General features: G+C 39.5%; 1 protein-coding gene across 1 annotated transcript in view; it reads left to right on the forward strand.

Annotated features, from left to right (window-relative positions):
- The first annotated feature begins 1,171 nt into the window (after nt 1–1,171).
- The window catches only part of ASZ1 (ankyrin repeat, SAM and basic leucine zipper domain containing 1), a 42,231-nt gene continuing 22,396 nt past the window's right edge, over nt 1,172–21,006 (forward strand). The window contains 5 exon segments of the mRNA XM_056341653.1: nt 1,172–1,276; nt 2,892–2,988; nt 8,622–8,744; nt 11,733–11,844; nt 20,784–20,895. Of these exon segments, the coding sequence (XP_056197628.1) occupies nt 1,172–1,276; nt 2,892–2,988; nt 8,622–8,744; nt 11,733–11,844; nt 20,784–20,895 (549 nt within the window).

Genomic DNA, 21,006 nt, shown 5'->3' on the forward strand with positions numbered 1-21,006 from the left:
CCTTACACAGGAAAAAATACAGTCATTGCAGCCACACTGCCCACAGCCCCGGCCACGGCATGCACCAGGCTGTTGTAGGAGGCGATGGAAGACATGGCCGCGGCTCTTGCGGGCTCCGCTGCCAAAAAGAAGAAAGAAAGAAAAAAGGAAAAGAGGAAGAAATACTTCACAAGCCACTTTCTAACAAAGATGAGTGAAATTTTTGTTTAAACGAATTTCCCAAAAATTCCATTTCTGTGCTGTCATGGGTGCAAGGACTACACTCATTATTCCATACAAGCACTTGCCTCTTCTCCAAGACCAGGCGTTTTCCCTTCTCTGCTCTCTTTCATTCAGTGGAAGACCAAATTAATTTCAGACTGGGACAAGGTCAGCGCTGAGCTGAAAAAGCAGTTTTGCCCGTGGATGAAATACAGAACATTGCTCCTCATCTGTTCTTCAAAGAGTTCCATGTGAACCTCGCGATGGATAAGACATTATTACCTGTCATTAGAAAGAAATCGAACTATAATTCTGAAATTAAAAGTAATGCCCATGTATACCCAGGTGGGAGAAAGCAGGGTGGAATTTTAGCTCATTATGCTAATGATGTTCAACCTTCCCCACATTAACTGTCACCACCACAGGCTTTGGCTAGGTAACAATGCATGTACATACACGTAAGTAATGTAACTGACTGCTATTAGGATAGGTGGCATTTTAAGAGTGTATTAACAACAACAGAAATTAAAGAGAGAAAACCTTCTCTTTTACCTTAGATTTACACGTATATACCAATCAGAGATCTAAAGAGACAACCTCACACGCAGCCCAGCCAGGTTTAACTAACACCTCACAAAACAGCTGAGCCGCTCGTAAGCTGTGTTACGTGCCCATATACTTATAACCATGGTTTTTTTGGTTTCTTTTACCTAGCACTGTAACGCACTGACCGGGCTACCACCTTTACCTCACAAACTACAGCTACCCAGCCCCGAAGCAGGCGCAGAGGAGTGTGTCCCTCACAGGGCTGCCGAGGAGCGGAGGACCCCACCGCCCACCCGCTGACTCCCACAGGCGCGCACGCAGCACGCGGCGGGCCGTCCACGCGCCGCCCAGCCCTCCTGCGCGGGAAAGCGGCGCGGGCGCCGCGGGCCACGTGACTGGCCGGCGCGGAGCGGAGCGGGGGGCCATGGCCGGCGTGCCCTGGGGGTCCCGCGTCGTGGCGGGCGGCGACGAGGACGGCGACAGCGACGAGGACGGCTGGGATATCGGCGTCGTGAGGCATGAGCCTGAGGTGGGGCTGAGCCTCTGCTCCCGGCTCCCGCGGGCTGGCGGCCGGGTGGCCTCAGGGTGGCGTAAGGCGAGGGAGGGCGGTGTTGGCCTGAAACCGCGGTGAGGGGCGCGGGGCTCGGCGGGCCTGGCTGGGGAGGGTGGCCTCGGGAGGGGCTGCGGCTGGTGCCTCCTCTGATGATTTCCTAGCAGGGTAATAGCCTTGTACCTTCAACCCAGGAGTAAATAAAACCTAAATTTTGAGGCTTTGTCTTATGTAAAATCTTAATGTTTATTCAAAACGCTTCTCTTCCCCCTTAATAACAGGCCCTAGTTCCTGTGTCAGTATGAGAATAAACTTGAGAGCAACTGGAGCCAATAAAACTGTTGTCTATCTTAAACTTCTGAGCGTTTTTTTGCAAATATGAAGGTTTAAGTGATTTTATCGCATCTAATGGGTGTGAGGCATATGGTTGTGTGAGGCAGAGGGAGATTCTACAAGGCTTTTTAGCCATCAGTTTGTTTCGTGCCTGGAATTGGAAGAAGGAAGTAACTGAATATTGACAATATTCATGCTAAAGGTTATGGTCAGTTTTTCAGGGGGTTTCATCTTTAACTTGGTTCCTATCCAAAGGTGCACATTATTTGGAAATCATTGGCTGAGTAGAACAAAAATAAGGCTAAATTATTATATTGGCAGTTTCTCACCTCTGGTTTTCTAGACAGTGAGCATTTACTAAAATCTTTACAAAAGGTGTTGGAAAGATAGACTACAGTGTGCTGGGGAAAATTGTGTAAGTCTGAGTTGTCATGTTATGATTTCAAAACTTAACATGAAATACAACTTCTCTTCCCATACCCGCTTCTGTCAACAAAGAAACTAGTGAATAGTCCTCCACTTAGCATTGTATGTAAGTGCTTTGTATGAAGTACTTGGGTATGTTTTGTATAATGTAAGGTAATACCACCACCAATCTTCAGCTGCATTTGCAGCTTTAATAGAGAACAACCCTGTGATGCTTTTGAAAGGAACTTGATTCAGGGAACTGCCTGATGCATAAACTAGCCTTCTGGTCAGGGTATTTTTCAGCCAAATCATTTATGATGCAGCAACACAAACACTGCTGTCACACAGGAGTAGGAGAAAAGAGGAACGGTAACCCTTTCCAGCGATGGATTCATGCTGTACTAAGGCACACAGCTAGTCATTTGAGCTCCGATGCCCCAAAGTCTAACTTTTATGTCTGATACATTTTTTGATGCAACCTGTGAAATGTACAAAAAAGGTACAGAAATGTGTTGCTATGTTTTTCAAGTGCCAGAAGATGAAAAAGAATTTTAATTTAAATGAATTACCGTTAGGAAAAACTGAGAGCAGTGTAGGAAGATAGCAGATCTGTTGAGAAAGAAGTTATTTACGTTTTCAAAGAATGGAAACTTTCTGAAAAGTTAATTTTAAAACTTCAGTTTTACAGTAGAGCCTAAGCAGGTGTATAGAAGAAGGAAAGTTTTACCTTGCTCCTCTCCCACCCCTCCTTTGCTTTGTCCTTACAGAGATCACTAGTGCTTCGATACTGAAACCAAGTTTTTACTGTGAAACATTTACTAGGTTTTGACTTAACTTTTCTTTGCTGATCTAGGAGTTGGATCAAATGTTGCAGGCGAACAAGAATGAAGCTTTAAAGAAGGCTGTGTTTTGTGGTGATGTGTCATTAATTGAAGAACTCTTAAACTCCGGTGAGGACAGTCATTTATGTAGTTGAATATTTTTAATTGAACTTGGCAAGAACTCTAAAGCTTCAGAGTTTCTAGTTTTAAAATAACGTGTCAAGTGCATGTAGGGATATGTGAATGTTTCCAATACATGATATAAGCTCTTACTTTAAAGATGGAATTACTTTTTCAGTGACTCAGCATGCAGTATTCCAGCAAATTCCTTCTAATTTATATTCCCTTTGTCAGTCAGGAGCCCTGAAAATTGAGAAAACTATAATGTGTGAACTATGAAATGTATGAAATAAACTTTGTTTTCAGATGCATCCTTAACCTGAAAATATCAATTACTGAATTTGAGGTGGTTTAAACTGAGAGTGAGAATTCAGTGGGTAGTCTTGCTTTGGTGTTGGAAGGTTGCTGGGGGAGGTAGGGAGGGGAGACTGGCTTTTTTTGTTTTAATGCCCCCCCCCCAGTTAAGAAATTGCTTTTTTTTTGTCACTCACAGCGCTGTTAGGTTTCTGGTATGTGCTCTGTGTAATACTGCTGTCCTGGCAACATCAGTTGGACAAAGATTTTGTGATTCTGAAAGGTCTAATAGGGTTTATGTGGCATTTCTCTCTAAAAAGTAGTTTGTCTTAACGCTAAAAGCTTTTCTTCCTGTTCTGTTACTCAGTATTTGTCTGTAATGTGTTTCTGTTACTCAGTGTTAGGAGGATTGGATCACTTATTGAAGCATCCACAGCAATCAAAAACCACATAGCTGAGTTGACCTGCCTAGTGATAATTGTCAGGAAGTTCTGCTTCGGCAAGCAAGCAGAATATGGTAGCCAAGAGCTTGTTCTCCAAGAAAAAACTGTTTTATGGCTGGACAAAATTAGTTTCCTAGTTAGCAGTGATTTTGTTATGAGTTTTTAAACAATTACATTACTTGCCCTTTTAGAATACTGTTTGTCACTACAGTGGGGGAATGGTTTTCTTTTTAAAATAAGTAAAAAATATTGCACAGGATGAAACATAGAGATGTAATACAGAGTAAAATGCATCTTCTCCCTTGCTTTGAGAAAATATGTTCTTATTTATAGGTAGAGTGTTTAGGGGTGTCTGTGCATCAGATTGCTTAATTTTTTTTGTAGCAGCCCTCCATTTTTAATTGCTTTATTGTAGTCATACTGCAGTATTTCACTTTCTGTGTTAATGCCTGGTACATACTGAGCAGTTCTGTGCTGTCGGAAGACAATGATAGATGTCTGTAAGAGCATAAGGTCAGGCCAAAGATTCCTGTAGTCTAGTGGCCTGTCTCCTGAAATGCACAAGGTATTATCACAAGAGAATCTATGATTTCCTGAAAATACTATTAACAGTAAATTTTGACCCATGCAGTGCTGTCCTGCAAAGCAGTAGAACACAGTGCCTCTCTAATAGGAGGCCTTTCTGAAGAAAGGTAACATTGTCCTTCAGAGCATGGGTGCTCAGTCAGATTAAATCTTTGCCTCCAAAGTTGCCTTTAGTGTATGTTCAGTAGAGCTTGTAGGAGGCTCGCTACCAGCACTCAACCAAACTCAGAGTTTGTGTTGGAAGTGGATTACCTAGCAACAGCTGGGGCCATTCTTGCAGACAGTGTGAGAGCCTGTCTTCTGGCTTGCTTAGCCATTGCCTTAAGAATCTTTGTACAGAGCTCCTTTAGGAAATGAACAAGTGCAATGTCTTCTCTTACCCCGACTATAAAATGGCAACATACTAAGAACAACTTGGTTCTTAGGGCGGCCCCCGACATAAGAAGGACATGGGCCTGTTGGAGCAAGTCCAGGAGCACCACAAAGATGACCAGAGGGCTATAGCACCTCTCCTGTGGGGCCAGGCTGAGACACCTGGGATTGTTCAGCCTATAGAAGAGGAGGCTTCAGGGAAACCTTAGAGCAGCCTTCCAGTACCTGACGGGGGCCTACAGGAAAGCTGGAGAGGGAGTTTTGACAAGGGCTTGTAGTGCTAGGACAAGGGGGAATGGCTTGAAACTGAAAGAGGGTAGATTTAGGTTAGATACAAGGAAGAAACTCTTCACTATGAGAGTGGTGAGGCACTGGCACAGGTTTCCCAGAGAAGTTGTGGATGCCCCATCCTTGGAAGTGTTCAAGGCCAGGTTGGATGGGGCTTTGATCAGCCTGGTCTAGTGGAAGGTGTCCCTGCCCATGGCACGGGGGTTGGAGCTAGATGATCTTTAAAGTCCTTTTCAGCCCAAACCATTCTATGATTCTGTAAGCTTCTGAAGTATGTGTCACAAAAAGTAATGTAAGTAGTAGGGTCAAAGATGACGAGCATTTTGGTCTGCTTTGGGAGTGGAATATTTAACACCATATAATTAATATGTTCATTTTCCTCAGATGGAATTAAAAGTTAGGACCTCATGACAGTTTAGGCTGATCAAAGATGGAGCTAGTCAAATCCTCTTGCCAGTTTTCATTCAGCAGTCAGTTCCACTCCTGTCTTTGCATGAGTGCTGAAGCTCATCTGATCTTTTGTGAGCTGGTGCAGGGAATGAAAGTATCAATAAACTATAGGAGTGAGAGGGATGTGTGCACAAATAATTTTTCAACCAGTCTAGGAACTCTGAAGGCTGAGTCAGATGAGAACCATAGCTGGCCCAACAGTGGGAGACAGCAGCAGATCTGGTGTAAGTCAGTTTTAAGGTATTGTGGAACCACAGCACAAACTGCTGACAGACTTAAATCAATATGTCTATGAGAGAGAAGGCTTCTAGAATCGAGTGTTTTAGAACTTTTTCCTCAGCTAAATTGGGTGTGAATGTAAATGGATTATAATATGAAGAGCTGTTCTTAAACTATTCAAGACCTTATTTTTTTGGTATCAAGCATGGAATTTTTCACCATAGAAAGCTGTAGACAGAGGTTGGTTGTAGTTTTTTGGACATTACCTTGTTAGCCTTTTTGAAATTGAGGTTACATTTTCTGTGTAAAACCAGCCTCTATACCATAACTATCACTAGCCACAGTCAACAAAATATCTGAAAGCAATATGAGAGGAACTGTGGTAATCACAGAAAGAGCATAATTCTTCCTTTGCTGTTCTTTTGCTTCACCATTTATTTACATGCTTCATGTGATTTCTGCTGTAGAGTTCATCTGGGTCTGGAACGTATTTCTCCGCATTCCTAGTTAGAGGAGAATATTTATCTGTAACTCAGATTGTAAGAAAGCATTGTATCTGCTTTGCCTCCTAGACATAATTTGTGAGATTATGTGACTGAAAAGCTCCTCTGCTCATGCCCACAAAGGAGGTGGAGGAACCCAGGGCCCATCATGGAAGCAATCAGTCCATCACAGACACATCTGCACCAGCCCAGGGGAGCAGAGAAGCCCAAGGGGTGGCAGGAGCCCAAGTTATGGACTCAGAGGAAGGAACTCCCAGGGCCGTCATAGGGCCCTTGCATCTGGGTGGCAGTGACTGTAGAGACAGGAGTGAGTGAAAGGATATGTCAGCTACAGGAGCTGGGTCCAGGGGTCAGAGGCCTGGTCTGTCTGTGATGCCAGTAGCTGGAGGAGGTAGATCTGCCCCAGAGGGGAGCAGGATGGGACCATTGGTGCTATTGGTGTTCATACGAGTGCACTGTCTGTCTTTGTGTGTGGTGTGTGTGTATGTGTGTGCCTGCTATGAACACACGCACAGCACTGACACTGGTTGGACCTGGGGTTGTGGAGCTGCAGCAGCCTTGCCTCTCTCTGGCTATTGGATATGGCCTGATTTTTCACTAAAAAATTTTTTCAGGCCCTTCTTAAGGCCCTTTTTAAATGCTAAACTAACACAATTTACTTCAAGAACAACTCATGTAATGAGGGAGTCTGAGTAGTAACCAAGGGGAGACGTTTCTGGTTCAGTCAGCAACTATAACCATGGAGCCAAGAAGCAACACAACCATTACAGTTTCAGCTGTCCTTTCTTTGTCTTCCTTTAGGACTCAAGCTGGTTTGCATTGTGACTTTCACACTGTGTAGTACTTCAAGGCAGTCACTACAAAGATGGCAGGAGACCACACAGAACAAACAAGCTGTAACACAGCTTAGACCATTGTACTTCCAGTATTTAGAGTTTATTAAGTCTCTATATGCCTGCAAAATAGATCTTTTGTCACTATTATTCAGATGCATAGTAAAATAAAAAGCTTCAAATGGGAGATCTAGTTACATGGACTGCTTTTCTTAAGAGGAGAAGGGACTTCTTAAGGCTGACGGAGTGCCAGTTTTCTGGTGTTCCTTTCTTGCTAGTGTTACTTCAGTGGACTATTGGATATCAAGACTTTCTAAGTTCTTGAAGTGACTCATCTACATGGAAGTTCAGATACGACTTCTAAGGGATGCTTGCTGGCTCCCCTTGTAGAACTTGGCTGTGGGCTTCAATGAAACAGTTTGTATACTGCAGACAAACTGGCATGCTGTGACAGTAAGGACTGCAGCTAGTATGTATGCATTACTAAGATTTGATCATGAATTCTGTGGCTTGCAGGTGTTAGAGGTGTTAGAACACTTCAACACCTGGCTTTCATTGAATGTTACCTCTGTTCTGATTGCTTCTACAGTTCCAGTGATCTTAAACAGTTGAAGAACCAATCCAAGAGCAGTGACCTTTTACTCCCTTAGCCTGAATGACTGTAGGTTGCTACACTGACTTGAGCATGTCTTTGACAAACTACCAAGGCAGGGAAAGTAAATACAAATTTTGCATGAGAAGGTATGCATGTAGCTTGACTGTCACAAATTTCTTAGGACAGTTCTGATTTTTTTTCAGAGCTGTCTCTTGTAAGGAAGTATTTTTGATTATCCATAATCACCGTTGGACTAAGTTGGAACCAGCTGATGGAAACTGTTCTGGAGGAAGTAATATTTGAGGAAGAATTGAAGGAAAGATGATTCCTCTTATTGCAAAAATGTAGAGAGATTTTTATTTGAAAGTTGTTAGAACACTGTCTTGATCTGGTACTTGGTTCTTGGTGAATTTGGGGGAGGCTGTCTGACAAGCTTACTTCTAGCCGCAAAGGAAGACATGGCTATTACAAAGAGTAACAAACAGATCCGGTGGTTGTGACTGAATCTTGAATAATCTTCTATTTCTTCTTTCTGTCTAACTAATATTTTGTTAGTACTGTATGCAAAACTTGTATCTGTTAGTTAATGATATTGCAAGGCAGAGAATTAAAGGAAATGTGGAGCAGGAAAACCCTAGTCACTATGATCTTAATTGATTGACAAACAGTTTGCTGCCACAGCAGTCCACTTGGCTTGGCAGGAATCAAAATTTTTAATTTTGATTGAAGAAAGCGATTACACATAAGTGGAGAAAACAGAGATTCTGTGCACTTCCCTGAAACTTAAATTTGTTGGTTACATTTTCTTAAACGTAGTCTTTCTGTGGTACTTAACTTCTTGGATTGAGAATTGAGCTTCCTTGCTGTCAGTTTTAGAAGTTTTCTGATGTTCTAGATAAAGTGTATTACAAAAATGGAAATGGTATAAAAAACTTTTCTCCCTAGGACTAAATGGAAACAGTGTGTAACCTTTGTAATGATACATATTGAGAGTAAGGTTTATAAAAAGCATGTTTATTGTGGTGCAGTTTTATGATTTCAGTGTCTTAAATTTTGACAGGTATAGGCGTAGAATCTGGCTTTCAGTTTGGATGGACTCCCCTGATGTGTGCTGCCAGTGTGGCTGACTTTGCAGTAGTGCGTCTTCTTCTGGACAGAGGTGCTAATGCATCTTTTGAAATAGGTAAGATGTAAATGAAAAATACTGGCCAGGAATGTTCAGTACCAGACATTGTCCTATCCTTATTCTCTTTTTACATATGTAGGGCGGAAAAAATCAAAGTTCACATTGGAACTGAGACCTAGAGTAGCTTTCACAGTTTTGAAGGAAAAGTAGGAGTTTTAAAGTAAAAATTGTGTTCTTGGAACTGATCTGGAATCAGTTGATGGGTTTTCTTGTTTTTCCTCAATCTGTCTCCCCAGCCCCCACCCCAAGTACTCCCAGGCCCAACTACTTCCTTGTTCAGGAATTGTAGGATAAAGTTATATAGTTAAAACTTCCTTTATTACATGCTGTTATGAAGTACGCACATGCAGAAACCAGCTAGAATCCAAAACAACAGGTAGCTTCCAGTTCATGGGAAAGTAATGTAGACTTCTCCGAAACAAGAGAATTTTTCTGTTAAGTGAAAACTTTTTTTCAGTGTGTTGCTAGATCACCTTTTTCTGCAAGAGTTCAGTGGAGCTTCTAAGTAATACCAGTTCCTCTGTCAATTTTTATGGCTTAATAATAACTTTTTCCTACTTAAACTGTGGTTAACTTGCCAGTATTTGTAATAGTAGTAGACTGAAATGCTGATGGTACAAATCTGGCTCTGAAAATTTTCTTGAACTTCTTAGCAGCTGATCAGAGTATGAGATTGCAGTAGGTTGTCTACACCAAAAGCAATCATGCCCTTGAATAACTGGCCTTGTAGCCAACTTCAGAAAACTTCCATGTGGCTGCCTACAGCTGTGGCAGCTTGCGCCTCGGACCTGGTGCTTGTTTATAGCTGTAGAGAGCTATAAATGAGGCAGAAGCTGCCGTGGACAGCAGTTTCGGCTGACTGGTTAACCAACATGCATGGCTTTTTTTTTTTTTTTTTTTTTTTTTTTTTTTTCAGTGTGCGATCCACTGTTTGCCCTAAGTGGCACCTTGGTTGGATCAGGTTTCTAGGCTTGTTTCTCTGTTAGTCTGTGTAGGGAAACAGTAGCTAGGGCATATGCACAGCAGAGTACTGTCCAGTCAGGAACGCCGGTGCAAGTCGTTGATTTATGTGAGACCACATACATTCAGTAAAACTGTGCCATCCTAAAGTGGTACTAAATGTCGCTAGTCCTGCTGCTTTTTTTTTACATCAGCAGGCAATCACATAAGTGATCCTATACTAATTATCCTGTAATCTTTGAATCCTAATAACAGCTATACTGTTAATCCCCTTTTGTAACGTTTCAGTCATTCTTCGTAAGTGGTTACTTAATTTAACCGTTTCTGGTAGTTGTGAAGAGCAAGGAGCTGATGTAGCATTCACTATGGGATGAGATTGGTGCCACATCCTTGAGGAGTAAATTCACTGGCTCTTCTGGGTGTTTCAGCTAAGCTGAACATAAACTGATCTTCTTTGCAGTCTCTTACCAGTTTTTATCTGCAAGAGAAACCTGAGAATTTTAAGGTGTTTCTTCCTTCTTCTCTTGCTGACATGTGTGAGCTATAGTTAACACTAACAGAAATAAATTTCCCACTCTTTCTCGCTACCTGAAATACCAAATACAAATATAACTACAGGTTCTTCTTAAGTATCGTTCCCAAATTAATGGTGCTTATCACTACCTTTGTTCAAAGTCCTGCTATCTTTCTATTCATGTTACTGATAACCAGGTTAAACATTTTGAGTAAAAGTCTGTCAGTGTATCAGATAATTTACTGAAATGTTAATTGATTACTGTTAGGAGTTTAAGTGACTCTGAAACATAGTTTTTCATTTAACATACTGATTTATGTGTGTGTTAGAACTTCTACATGAGGTAGTTGAAAATGTGTATTTAAAACCCAGACAAACTTAAATGCAAAACTAAGGTCTTTGGTTGGAGGGGTGGGGGAGAAGAAGTGGTGAGAAATAAAGTGGGGCAGAGGGGGATAAAGTATATAACAAACTTCTTATGTTTAAATATAAAATCTGACCTCAGTTAGCAATAAAGGTGTTAATGTATACATGGTCTTAAAACTTCTAAAAGAAAGAAAGTATGTTGTAACACTTCATGGTATGGTCTGAAGTAGGTACAGCTAAAAGTATACTTGTTAAAACAGATGGTTAAAGGCATGTTTGAACTTGTGAACAAGTTTGTGCAATAAGCAAAACAGGCAGTTACTCAAATGGCAGTCTTCTAATAGACTCTAGGGCCAGCTAACTCACTGAGGTCCTTGAGGTGTGCTGCTTCCCATATCTCTCTAGGACAACCATGGGAAAGGAAATCTACCCTGTTCTGTGGGCAAACAGCAGTGGTTTACAGTTCTGATTTGTGAGCAAAGGTGGCATGTAACACCAGCTGGCCTCAAAGCTGGAGCAAATACACTGGTTCCTCCTTTATGGACTGTGCAGATGTTCTTTAAATCCACATCTAAAATTTCTAATCCTCCTCCTGCCACTGCTGCACCCTGGTAGTCTAGTTGAGCGAACTTAGTTTTTTTCCTGAAGCCCTATATAATAAAGCCTGTTACTTATACTGTCCTTTTTATGGGCCTCTTTCTCCCTAAAATTGATGCTGCTGTGTGCTTATAATACATTTCATGCACTTCTTTTATCCATTGCAGTTAACTTCCTGTAAGCTGTTTCTTCCCTTGACTGTGTTTTGGGGAGAGGTGGGGAGGAACAGGGAGTGAATCTACTGGTGTGGAACAAGATTTGAGAAATAAACATCTATAGATAAGCTTCTACTGGGTTTTTTGGGTACCTAAGAAGTGTCCTAAACTTCAGTAGGAATGGATGCTTTACTAGTGCCATTCACTCTCATCTTTTTGAGTGTCTTCAGTTCTCAGAAGGAAAACAGGTTTTTTACTCTTAAGATACTTAGAAAAGAGTATCAGAACACAATTAACAACTCTAGTAAATGTAAGGGCTTTTAAAGGAACTTCTGGATTAGCATGGTATTTACATTTACGTATGTAATTCTCTAACTGCAAGTTTCAAAACAGATAAGTACACGGTGCTGATGGCAGCATGTACTGCACATGCTTCAGAGGAAAACATCTTGAAGACTGTAGAACTGCTTCTATCAAGGAATGCTGACCCTAACCTTACTTGCAGGTACCAGAAAACCTCAAGTCTGTGAATACAGCATAAAATGTAATACTAATATATTGCAACATATCTATAGATGTAGCTGTTGTTGATTAAGATGATGTGCACTTCATTAGCTTTTTTGTAGCTTCGCTGCTGTCTGTATAAGGAGAGATTAGTGTCCAGATATTTATTTCTCCTACTGTAGTCATTCATCTGAGTAAGGCTGTGATCAGTTTTATCAAATTTTAAGTACGTTCCTCAGCTGACGATATAAATTTAAGATAAAAACTAATCGTAATACTTCAGTTGACTGCAGTATAAGGGGAAGAAATACGTCCTCTGCCTTTCCAAAATCATATTGCCTCTTCTCTAAAAGGATGTAAATTAAATCAGTTATTCTTTATTTAAATTCATGTCCTCCTTTTTAGCTTTTTGTAGGTACTGCGTGTGAAAGGGATATAGCTAGCCTCCAATGGAAAAAGAAAACTTCTCTGTAAATAAAATACATATATTCCAGTGCAATCTCAAATAATCCAGATTAAAAGGAGATAAAATCTCCTTTTAAAAACAAGTAACAGCTTGTTTCATGAATTACCCTTTGTATCTCAGCAGTCTGAAGAAGAGCATTGTGAGATACCTGTAGTTGCCTAGTCTGATGCAGTGTTTCATTTTGCATAAAAAAGAAAGAAATTATGGCCTGACCCAGGATAAGATGTCTTCCCTCTGCTAGAAAAACAAGATATTTTTTTGTCCAATTGAAACTTTGTTTTTCAACTAACTGAAACTCATTTTTTACACCACAGCTCTTGTTATCGCATTACCTGAGATATGTGAACTGTCTAACCCTCTAAAAAGAACAGAATTGGAGGCCTGTTGGTTGTTATTAATAGAATTCAATTACTCTGGGGCCTGAACCTCACTGTGAGCATAGTACTGATACACAAGGAGGAAACATAGTTGTGCTGAAATGCTACTAATATCTAGTACCAAATTTAAATGCCATTCATTTATTTTTATCAGAAAGGTTAAAAATTGTTCATGAAAGAAGAGAAAGCTACAGACTCTGAAATAATTACACTTCTTGCTGTCAGATAGCTGGGTGGTGGGGTAAACATCCTGCTTTTAAAAATGGGAGAAGTTTTTGCATTATTAAACTTTGTCCTGGGTGTTTGAAAATGTAAGCCAGAGTACAAAGCTGCAGGTTTACAATTGGAAAAGCCTTTGGCTAAAATTTGAAGGGGGGGGTGGAATTTGGGTTCTGACACGAGAGATGGGAATTTTAAGGGCAAAACTTTATAAGCTTAGAGTATGTTATGCATAGTTGGTCTTTATATACAAATATTTGTTTGCTATCTTTGTTTCCTGAGACGTTGTGCTAACATATGAGTTATACTTCCATGCATCAGATATAGTGTCCAGTTGTGGTTTTTTCACTTTCACAATAGTAATCTTTCTCAAATGAAAGTATAAATTGACAATCAGAAATGTCATATTTGTACCAAACAAAAGTAGAAATTAGATGACAAGGTCTGGATTTTTCAAAAAACTTTGTGCTCCTTTATTCCTTTCCAGTATTTGACATTTGTGTATACCACTCCATCGTTAGATCTGAGCAGGCAGCAGCTGCTGCTTCTTGTGGGCTTCTTCCACTGTGCTCTGAAACAGGGGGATGAAATGCATCAAAGCATCTTCTGTGAAGATAAGGGAACAAAACACAGCCTCTATGTGGCACAGCAGTCCCATTTCACCCATTTCATCAGAGCAGGCAGGACGTTCTGTAGGAGAGCATCAGAACTGTCACTGAGTTGAGGTTATTGTGAGAGTACTTCCTGTGTTATCAGTTTACCGCAGGTGTTAAAAACAAGGTTCCCATTATTTGGCTGTCTCAGCTTTTAAGAACCAGAATGATGCTTCTCTTTTGTCCTCTGTCAACTGGAATGTGTGTGAATGCAGAGCAGAATACTTCACTTGCATGTAAGGTAGGGTTTACTATTTATCCTTTGCACTGTCAGGACAGCCAGTAGACTTTTTTTATTTCATGTCATCTGGAGATGATACACAGAAACTTGCAATGTTTTTGGTGTGATTCATGAAGCATGCATGGAGTGGGGGAGGACTAACGAGAAATAAACTCATTTTTGAAATGTAGTCTAAGAAAGAAGATGTGCTTAAGACTGGAGTAGGTAAGTGGTTTCTTTGCAATAGGATAGAGTACTGAGGAGAAAGTATTCAGTAGAGTAACTTCCGATATTTTTGCTAAATTACAATTGGGAACTGCATACTGATGGCTGTAAAAACAGTTTTGTTGATGAGAACGTGAAGTATGAAAGCATAAGTGCTAGCTGAAGAGTTTTGAAAGAGGAGTAAGGAGCAACGTCATGGCTAGGTGAAAAAAACAAGGCATTGTAAGACCTGCTCTGTATAGCCTTTGTAGAGCTACTGTAGCCTGAATGCTTCATTTAAGTGAATGCTACCTTGAAAAATTTGTTCTGCTTATCTTGCATCATTCACCTCCCTCTTGCTCCAAAATGTAAATTATATACTATATCCTTTTGTAAGGCCTGGAAATATTTAAGCAGTCTTTTTTTTTTTTTTTAACATCTCTTAACCTGCAGTGCTTTCTTAAAGGTACACTGGTTTTATTAATGTTAAGCTATGATTTCTTTTTAGGGAGAAGGCATGGCCAACTGATAACCAAATTACTGCTGCTAAGGTTTGCATGTCATAGGTTGTTCAGTAAATATGGATTTTAGCAATGACATGCTCCAAGTTTTTGTTTACATAGAGTAAAAGAAACCTAATGGCTTTTCCAGTAAGCAGAGTATTTTGAGTTGATGTTTCATGCCAATAGCTCTTTGTTAGAAGAAGGTACAAATAGGTGAATGACTGAAACCTCCTTTATTTTGATATAAGCTCTTTGTCTCTTGTTCTGTATGGTATATATGGAGGTTTGATTTTGTTGTGTGTGGCTTTTTTTCTCTCACTTCTAAAATGTCTGGCAAAATTAAGTCCTGGTCAATGACCAAGCCTGTCTTCAGTGTTTCTGCTCTAAAATGATTATGAATCTTATGTATGTTTAAAGGAAAGTCTTCAGAAAGTCTTTTGATTTTCTTTTTTCTTTTTTTTTCAGGGTGAGTATTATAAGAACTAGACCTTTAACTGTCTTTTGTCATTGTACAGATTAAAAGTTGAGCTTGAAGCGTACTGTAATGTACATGAATGCATATACATGAAAATACAATCACTGCTCAGGTCTGATACTAAGTTGACTATGTATATTCACTTATGCTTACATTCAGAGCAGTTTTGAGGAATATCAGAAATGGTTTCATGATGAAATTTTTGGTCTGTTTTGCCCTCTTGAGAAGACAATAATAGAGGGGGAAAATTTTCATCGCAGTATTGCCCAGTTCTCTCTTCAGGTTGCATACTCAGAATAAAGCAATTGTGTAACACCTCAATTTTAGCAAGATATTTATTGCTGCTGATAAGATAGTAGGTCTGTACTGCCACATAATAATTTCAGAGACCTTGACATCATTGTGTGATAGTTAACCATGCCAAATTACAAACAGTACATTTCAGTAATGGTAAATAGCCCAGGAAAAGTTAAAGCGCTACAGTGCATTTTATGACTGGGCCAAGAAAATGAAAGAATTTAATGCTACTTGAGTCAAGATCTTTGATCCACCTCAGAGCAAAAAAAATACCTTGTGATGTTATGCTCTATTATATTTCATGCCTTTCAGAGCGTTTTTTATTCTAGCACCATGAACTCAGGACAGAAAGACTTACTTTATCATGTTGGTCAAACATCAATACAGAGGGACTAAATATAAAAAATTACATGCAAAATTACATTTACCAAAGCACTGTATTCATCTGGGCTATGTCCATAAATCTCTTCTCTCCTCTTATCTGATTTAAGGAGAAGTCAAAAGCATGGTAAATACGTGAGTTCTGTGAGTTTGGAAGAGTGGCTTTTGAATGTAGGTGTTGAGTCTTGTTCATCAGATCTTTTGGTAGGAGGAAGGAGTCCAGATACTGAAGTTGATGATTGTACTTTTCCCAGTTAGTAGTGACCATACGGTGGTACTGACAGGCTCACAACTGTTAATCACAGTTTCTGGGCAGAGGTATAAAATACTAGGGGACAGTAACCACATTAGGTGCTATTTTTAACGGAGGCATTCTGACAGTGTCTTGTGGTGTCTTGGAATGTCACCTGAGCAGCGGTTGCGTAAAACAGAAACAAAACCTGCACTGAAATCTGTTAGCATTATATCAGCAACATTCTATCCCAAGTATATTAAAGTTCCTATCATTGCCACTAGTTTACCCTGATTATGGGTTATTTGAACGGGATTGGCATTACATGACAGGGAATTGCCCTTTCATTAGAAAGGTGGAGTAGATTTCACATGTATGTGCTGAATTTCTGGACTGCAGACTTTACCCCCACTTTGAAAGTAAAGTTGAGAACGGTCTGAGAAGTTTCTGATTATGGGAATAACTTTTCTTTTTTCTACTTTACGTCCAAGTGTGCGTGTTTTTAGCTAAGCCAACTTGCTTGTAAAAATGTGGTGGAGTGAGGATGTAGGAGGACAGTGTAGGATAATTGGGAATGTCATAGCATAGAGTACTGCCATCCCTATTGTTAATTTTTATGTTAATCCCTTTTATAATCGTATTCTTTGTATTTTTCTAGTCATATGAAGATGGCTTTGTAGCTGTCTACCTTCCCACCTCTGCGTGCTGTACAACTTACATAGATGCTGGTTTTTAATTTTAAAACAATCATGCAAACAGAGTTCAGAAGCAGGAAGGTACAAGAACTGGCAATAAAGCCTAAAACTAGGGAACCTGAAACAAAGATGTCAGCTTTTCCAGCTCAGCCTTCTTACTAGAGCTGTATGTTCCATTCTCCTAAAAAGTTCTGCTTCAGGAAGGTTGAGGACTCTCCTACTTGCTCCAGCAGATAATGCCTGGAAAAAGCATCTTGCAGCTCACAGTACACTAAAGTATGTTCTTCCACTACTACTTGATGTATAGTGTTTCCCACTTCACCACTTAAAACCCCAATAAACCATAAAATGGGCAAGTAGCTTTCATTGTCTTGCTGTGGACACACTATTACCGCTTCATTTCTCAGTTTCAGGCTTTTGATGTACAGCACTGGAGTGGTGAAACTGGCTCCAAAAGCTTCCAAAGAGACTTCCTGATTATCTGAAGAAGTGTTCAGTTTGAGGATCAATAAACTAAAATATTAGTGTCTTGTAGCATCCTTTCCTTGCTTTGGGGTCTCAGTAAAAGATTGAGACTAAACCATAAGGTTAAAATGTTTTCTACCTACTGTATTTTTTATATTAGTAATACACTGGTGTAGTTAATAAACATACATCCAGTCATGAGACTTCACATACATCTTGTATTTCTCAAGATCACCAACCCGAAATACTGAGTTTTCTATAGATATCTCCCCAGTGGACAGAAACCTGGGTCTAGATGGAAGATGTCATCTCTTCCTCTCCTCCTTCTTCAGGAATTTTCCAGGAAGATGAACTTTTGCTTGAGAGCATGATCCCAAACATAAGAATGTGTGTTTGTCAAGTGTGGTGAATCCTGCACTGCAGATTCAGCTTAGTGATAACAGACAGGTACTTGGGACATTTTTGGTGACATAGCTAGGTATCGCTGTTATCACCTGGTTTTATCATGGCTTGTGGTTATCCAGGGTAGGAGGCTCCAAATTATGGCTTTTAGGACTGTTCCACTCATCTTGCTCACTTGTGGTTATGTTTTGCCCGTTTTTTTTGACAGAATGAAGATGAAGTGAGCCTGTAAGAACCTCTGGTTGTACCTTTGTGTGGATGTCACATACAAAGTTTTGGATCACCCTAAAAACTGAAAAACCTTTTGGTTTTGTCTTTTTCTCCAGCCTTAACATAAAAGCTGGGAGACCTAAAGATAAAAACAAACAAAACCCCCCACTTCATTTGTGTGAGACCAGCGAATTCCTTGCTTTATATTTAGGTGCTGGCAGGAGACATAGTTGGAACAGACATCATGCTTAATTAATAAATTATTTATATGACTTTTAAGATTTATTTTTCTTTTACTTACTGATTGTGACTTGAGTATCATGTTCAATATGGGAAATGTCATGTGGCAAACTGTGCCATGCAAAAGGACTTCACAGGTTCTTGGACAAGAAGGTCATCTGCAAGCCAGATGGCTGAAATGTGGATGTCTGCATGGTTCGTCAAAATGACAAAAGGATTCTTCAGATCTTTTATCTGGATGGTTATCACTACAGCTTCTGTGTACATTTTTAGATTGCAGTAAGATGAACCAATACATTTAATTTGTCTTCAACTTTAGCAAGGAACAGTGGATTTTGCATCTTTTGTATTTGTAGAAAACAAGATTTGTTTTCCCTAATGCTCTGGTCTCCCTCCTGTGGACATAGATGTAAATGAACCTTGCTTTCTGAAGTGGTGCAGCATATGTCCAAGACATTAAATGGTACACCCTCATATACAGTGGTATGTAAATGCAGTTGCAGATTTATGCAGCTGCATGTATGTTTCTGTCCTGAAACAGCTTGTAGCCTTTGAAAAAAACATTAAAACGGAGTGCTGGAACTTTTGCATATTTATGTTAGTGGATCTTTCATATGTCATGTTTATTGGGTTTTACTTTAAAATGGAGGAACTTTTTCAGTGGCTTTAAATGTCATGGAGGAGTTGCTTTGATTTCAGATACCATGTCTGCAGTACTGTACAGCTGTAACCGCTACATGATGTTTCTTGGAGAAGAATCTTCTGTAGCCAGTGAACTTTGTTCAGTATTTTTCCTTTGAAAAAGCAGGAGGTGCTAGTAGTGTGCAAGTTCAAAAAAAAAAAAAAAGTTGAAAGCAGAAGGAACAAAAATGAAAACAGGCATGAACGGACTGTTTCTGCAGTCAGATGTAAATACTTCAAAGGTGATAGCATGCAAAGTGTCAAAAGCTACTGAATAGAAATATGCGCCGGAATGAGTGTTCACATTAGGCAAGCAAATTTGATTTCTGTTGCTCCAGTTTATTAGGTTGTAATCAACTTTGGTTCATTCCTTAAAATACAGAGATCTATAGATCTCTGTATATGTAGATAGATAGATAGATAGATACCTATATTGCTATCTTACCAGTTAAGTTACAGGGGCAGGTTGTGGAGTCTTTTTCTCTGTTTTTATGGTAATCTTCATAAGATCACAGGGTAATTCAGGTCAGAAGGGACTTCAGGAGGTCTCTAGTCCAACTTCTTCCGTAAAGCCACCTCTGCGATGACATTGGGCTAGGTTGCCATCTGATCTCGAAACCTACCAAAGGTGGAGACTACAGAACTTCTCTGAGCGACCAGTTTCACTGACTGACATATTAAAAATGCCTCCTTAAATTCAATCAGAACTTCTGCTTTTGCAGTATTGATGGACTGAATTAGTTATAGACTGATGCAAGTCACTTCAATTCATGAGCAAGTTCCTTTCTCTTATTGACTGTATGTCTCGAAGGCCTGATTACCTTTCATTTTGTTTATCTCCAAGTAATTTACTGGTGGTTTTTTTCCCCCCATCATAAGGCTCTTTCCAGTTTGTAATAGACTGGATTTTTTCCAGTGACCTTTTACCTGTGTTTGCATAAGACAAAATATTATCCTTTTGTGAATAAGCAATAACAAGGAAAGGCGGGCGAAGTCTTAGAGCAATACTTAGGAAGGCAGAAGTCTGTATTTTGAGACACATACTCTGGTATACATATGCTTTTGGGGGTCCCTCTAGTGCTCGATACTGAACTTACTATTAAGAAACAACATTGGAAAGAACAATCCTCCCTTCAAGTGTATACTAACAAGATAGAATAATCTTCCGACAGCGGATTTTTGACACAGAACTTTACATTAAAAGCAATACATGATAGTTTTTCAGGAAAAAATACTGCATTTTAAGAGACAATAAATTTTAATTGAACATCACTAGTAAAATACTTTAGCTTAAATTGATTACTTCATATCGACCAGAAATTCCACATTTTTCTCCTCCAATACTGCATTTTTTTAAAATTCTACAATCTTATTCCACCAAATAAGAAGTGTCAGGCGTCTGGAAAGATCTTTTCTAGCAGAAGCTTTTTGAGCAATTTTTTTTTTTCTTCCAAAGTATGCAGAGCAATTCACAATGGTTTCACAATTTCACAATTTTACAAGCATCTCGATAGAAGCATAAGATCAATGGACTGTTGTCATCATGGTTTGGGGATATAAAAAAATGAAACAATAATGGGAAAGGTGGTGTCTAAGTACTCACTTCTTCAGCAATTGTAAGAAATAGTAGTATATGTAGGAGAGAAAGAGTCAACACAAACACTTCTGGGAACAGAAAACAAGAATGGGATAAAGGACAAAAATATTTTTATAAACAATTAGTTTTAGTACTTGAAAAGTTAAAAATACCATACTTAAAATCTTATGTAATTCTCTGAAGACTACTGTTGGGCATACTTGGTGGGAGACAGGTCTAAATGTTGATAATATGTGTGTACTGTGTGCTGTGTCACTGCACCTGTGCACATGGGCAAGAGGTGTGTGACCTGTGATTCTTTTGCTTACGCTGTTTTTACCAGAGAGAGTTTTGCAAGTATGTAGTTGTTCTTCTTAATATTCTTCCTCTTAAATATTTGGTTGTGATCTACAGCTTGCCCTCCATGAACTGCATGTTTCTTTTCAGAACTTAGGATTTAAATTAAACTGCATATAGAATTCGTCACTTAAGCTGTGTCTTTTAAAAATAATTTTTGAAGTAAAAATTAAAGTCTTTGCCACTTTTTTTTTTTTTTTTAATTGAGGGGGAAAAATGGGTGATTTGCTGATACTCACTGGTTTTCGTAGAGTGAAAACTGTTATGCCCATTCCCTTTTCTTTCAGGAAACAAATGACTCCACTGATGTATGCAGCTAGAAAAGGCTATCCTCGAGTTGTTGCTCTTCTTGCTGCTCACGGATCACACATAAATGCCCAAGATGAAAATGGATATTCGGTAAGCGATTTACTTCTGTGTTGGAATTAATGGTAAAAATTCTAAAAAGCAAAACCCCAGAAACTTGCTTCTAAGTACAACTATCAGAGATACTCATCAGTATATTCTTTT

This window comes from Falco biarmicus, chromosome 5 (genome assembly GCF_023638135.1).
Source record: "Falco biarmicus isolate bFalBia1 chromosome 5, bFalBia1.pri, whole genome shotgun sequence".
NCBI lineage: Eukaryota > Metazoa > Chordata > Aves > Falconiformes > Falconidae > Falco > Falco biarmicus.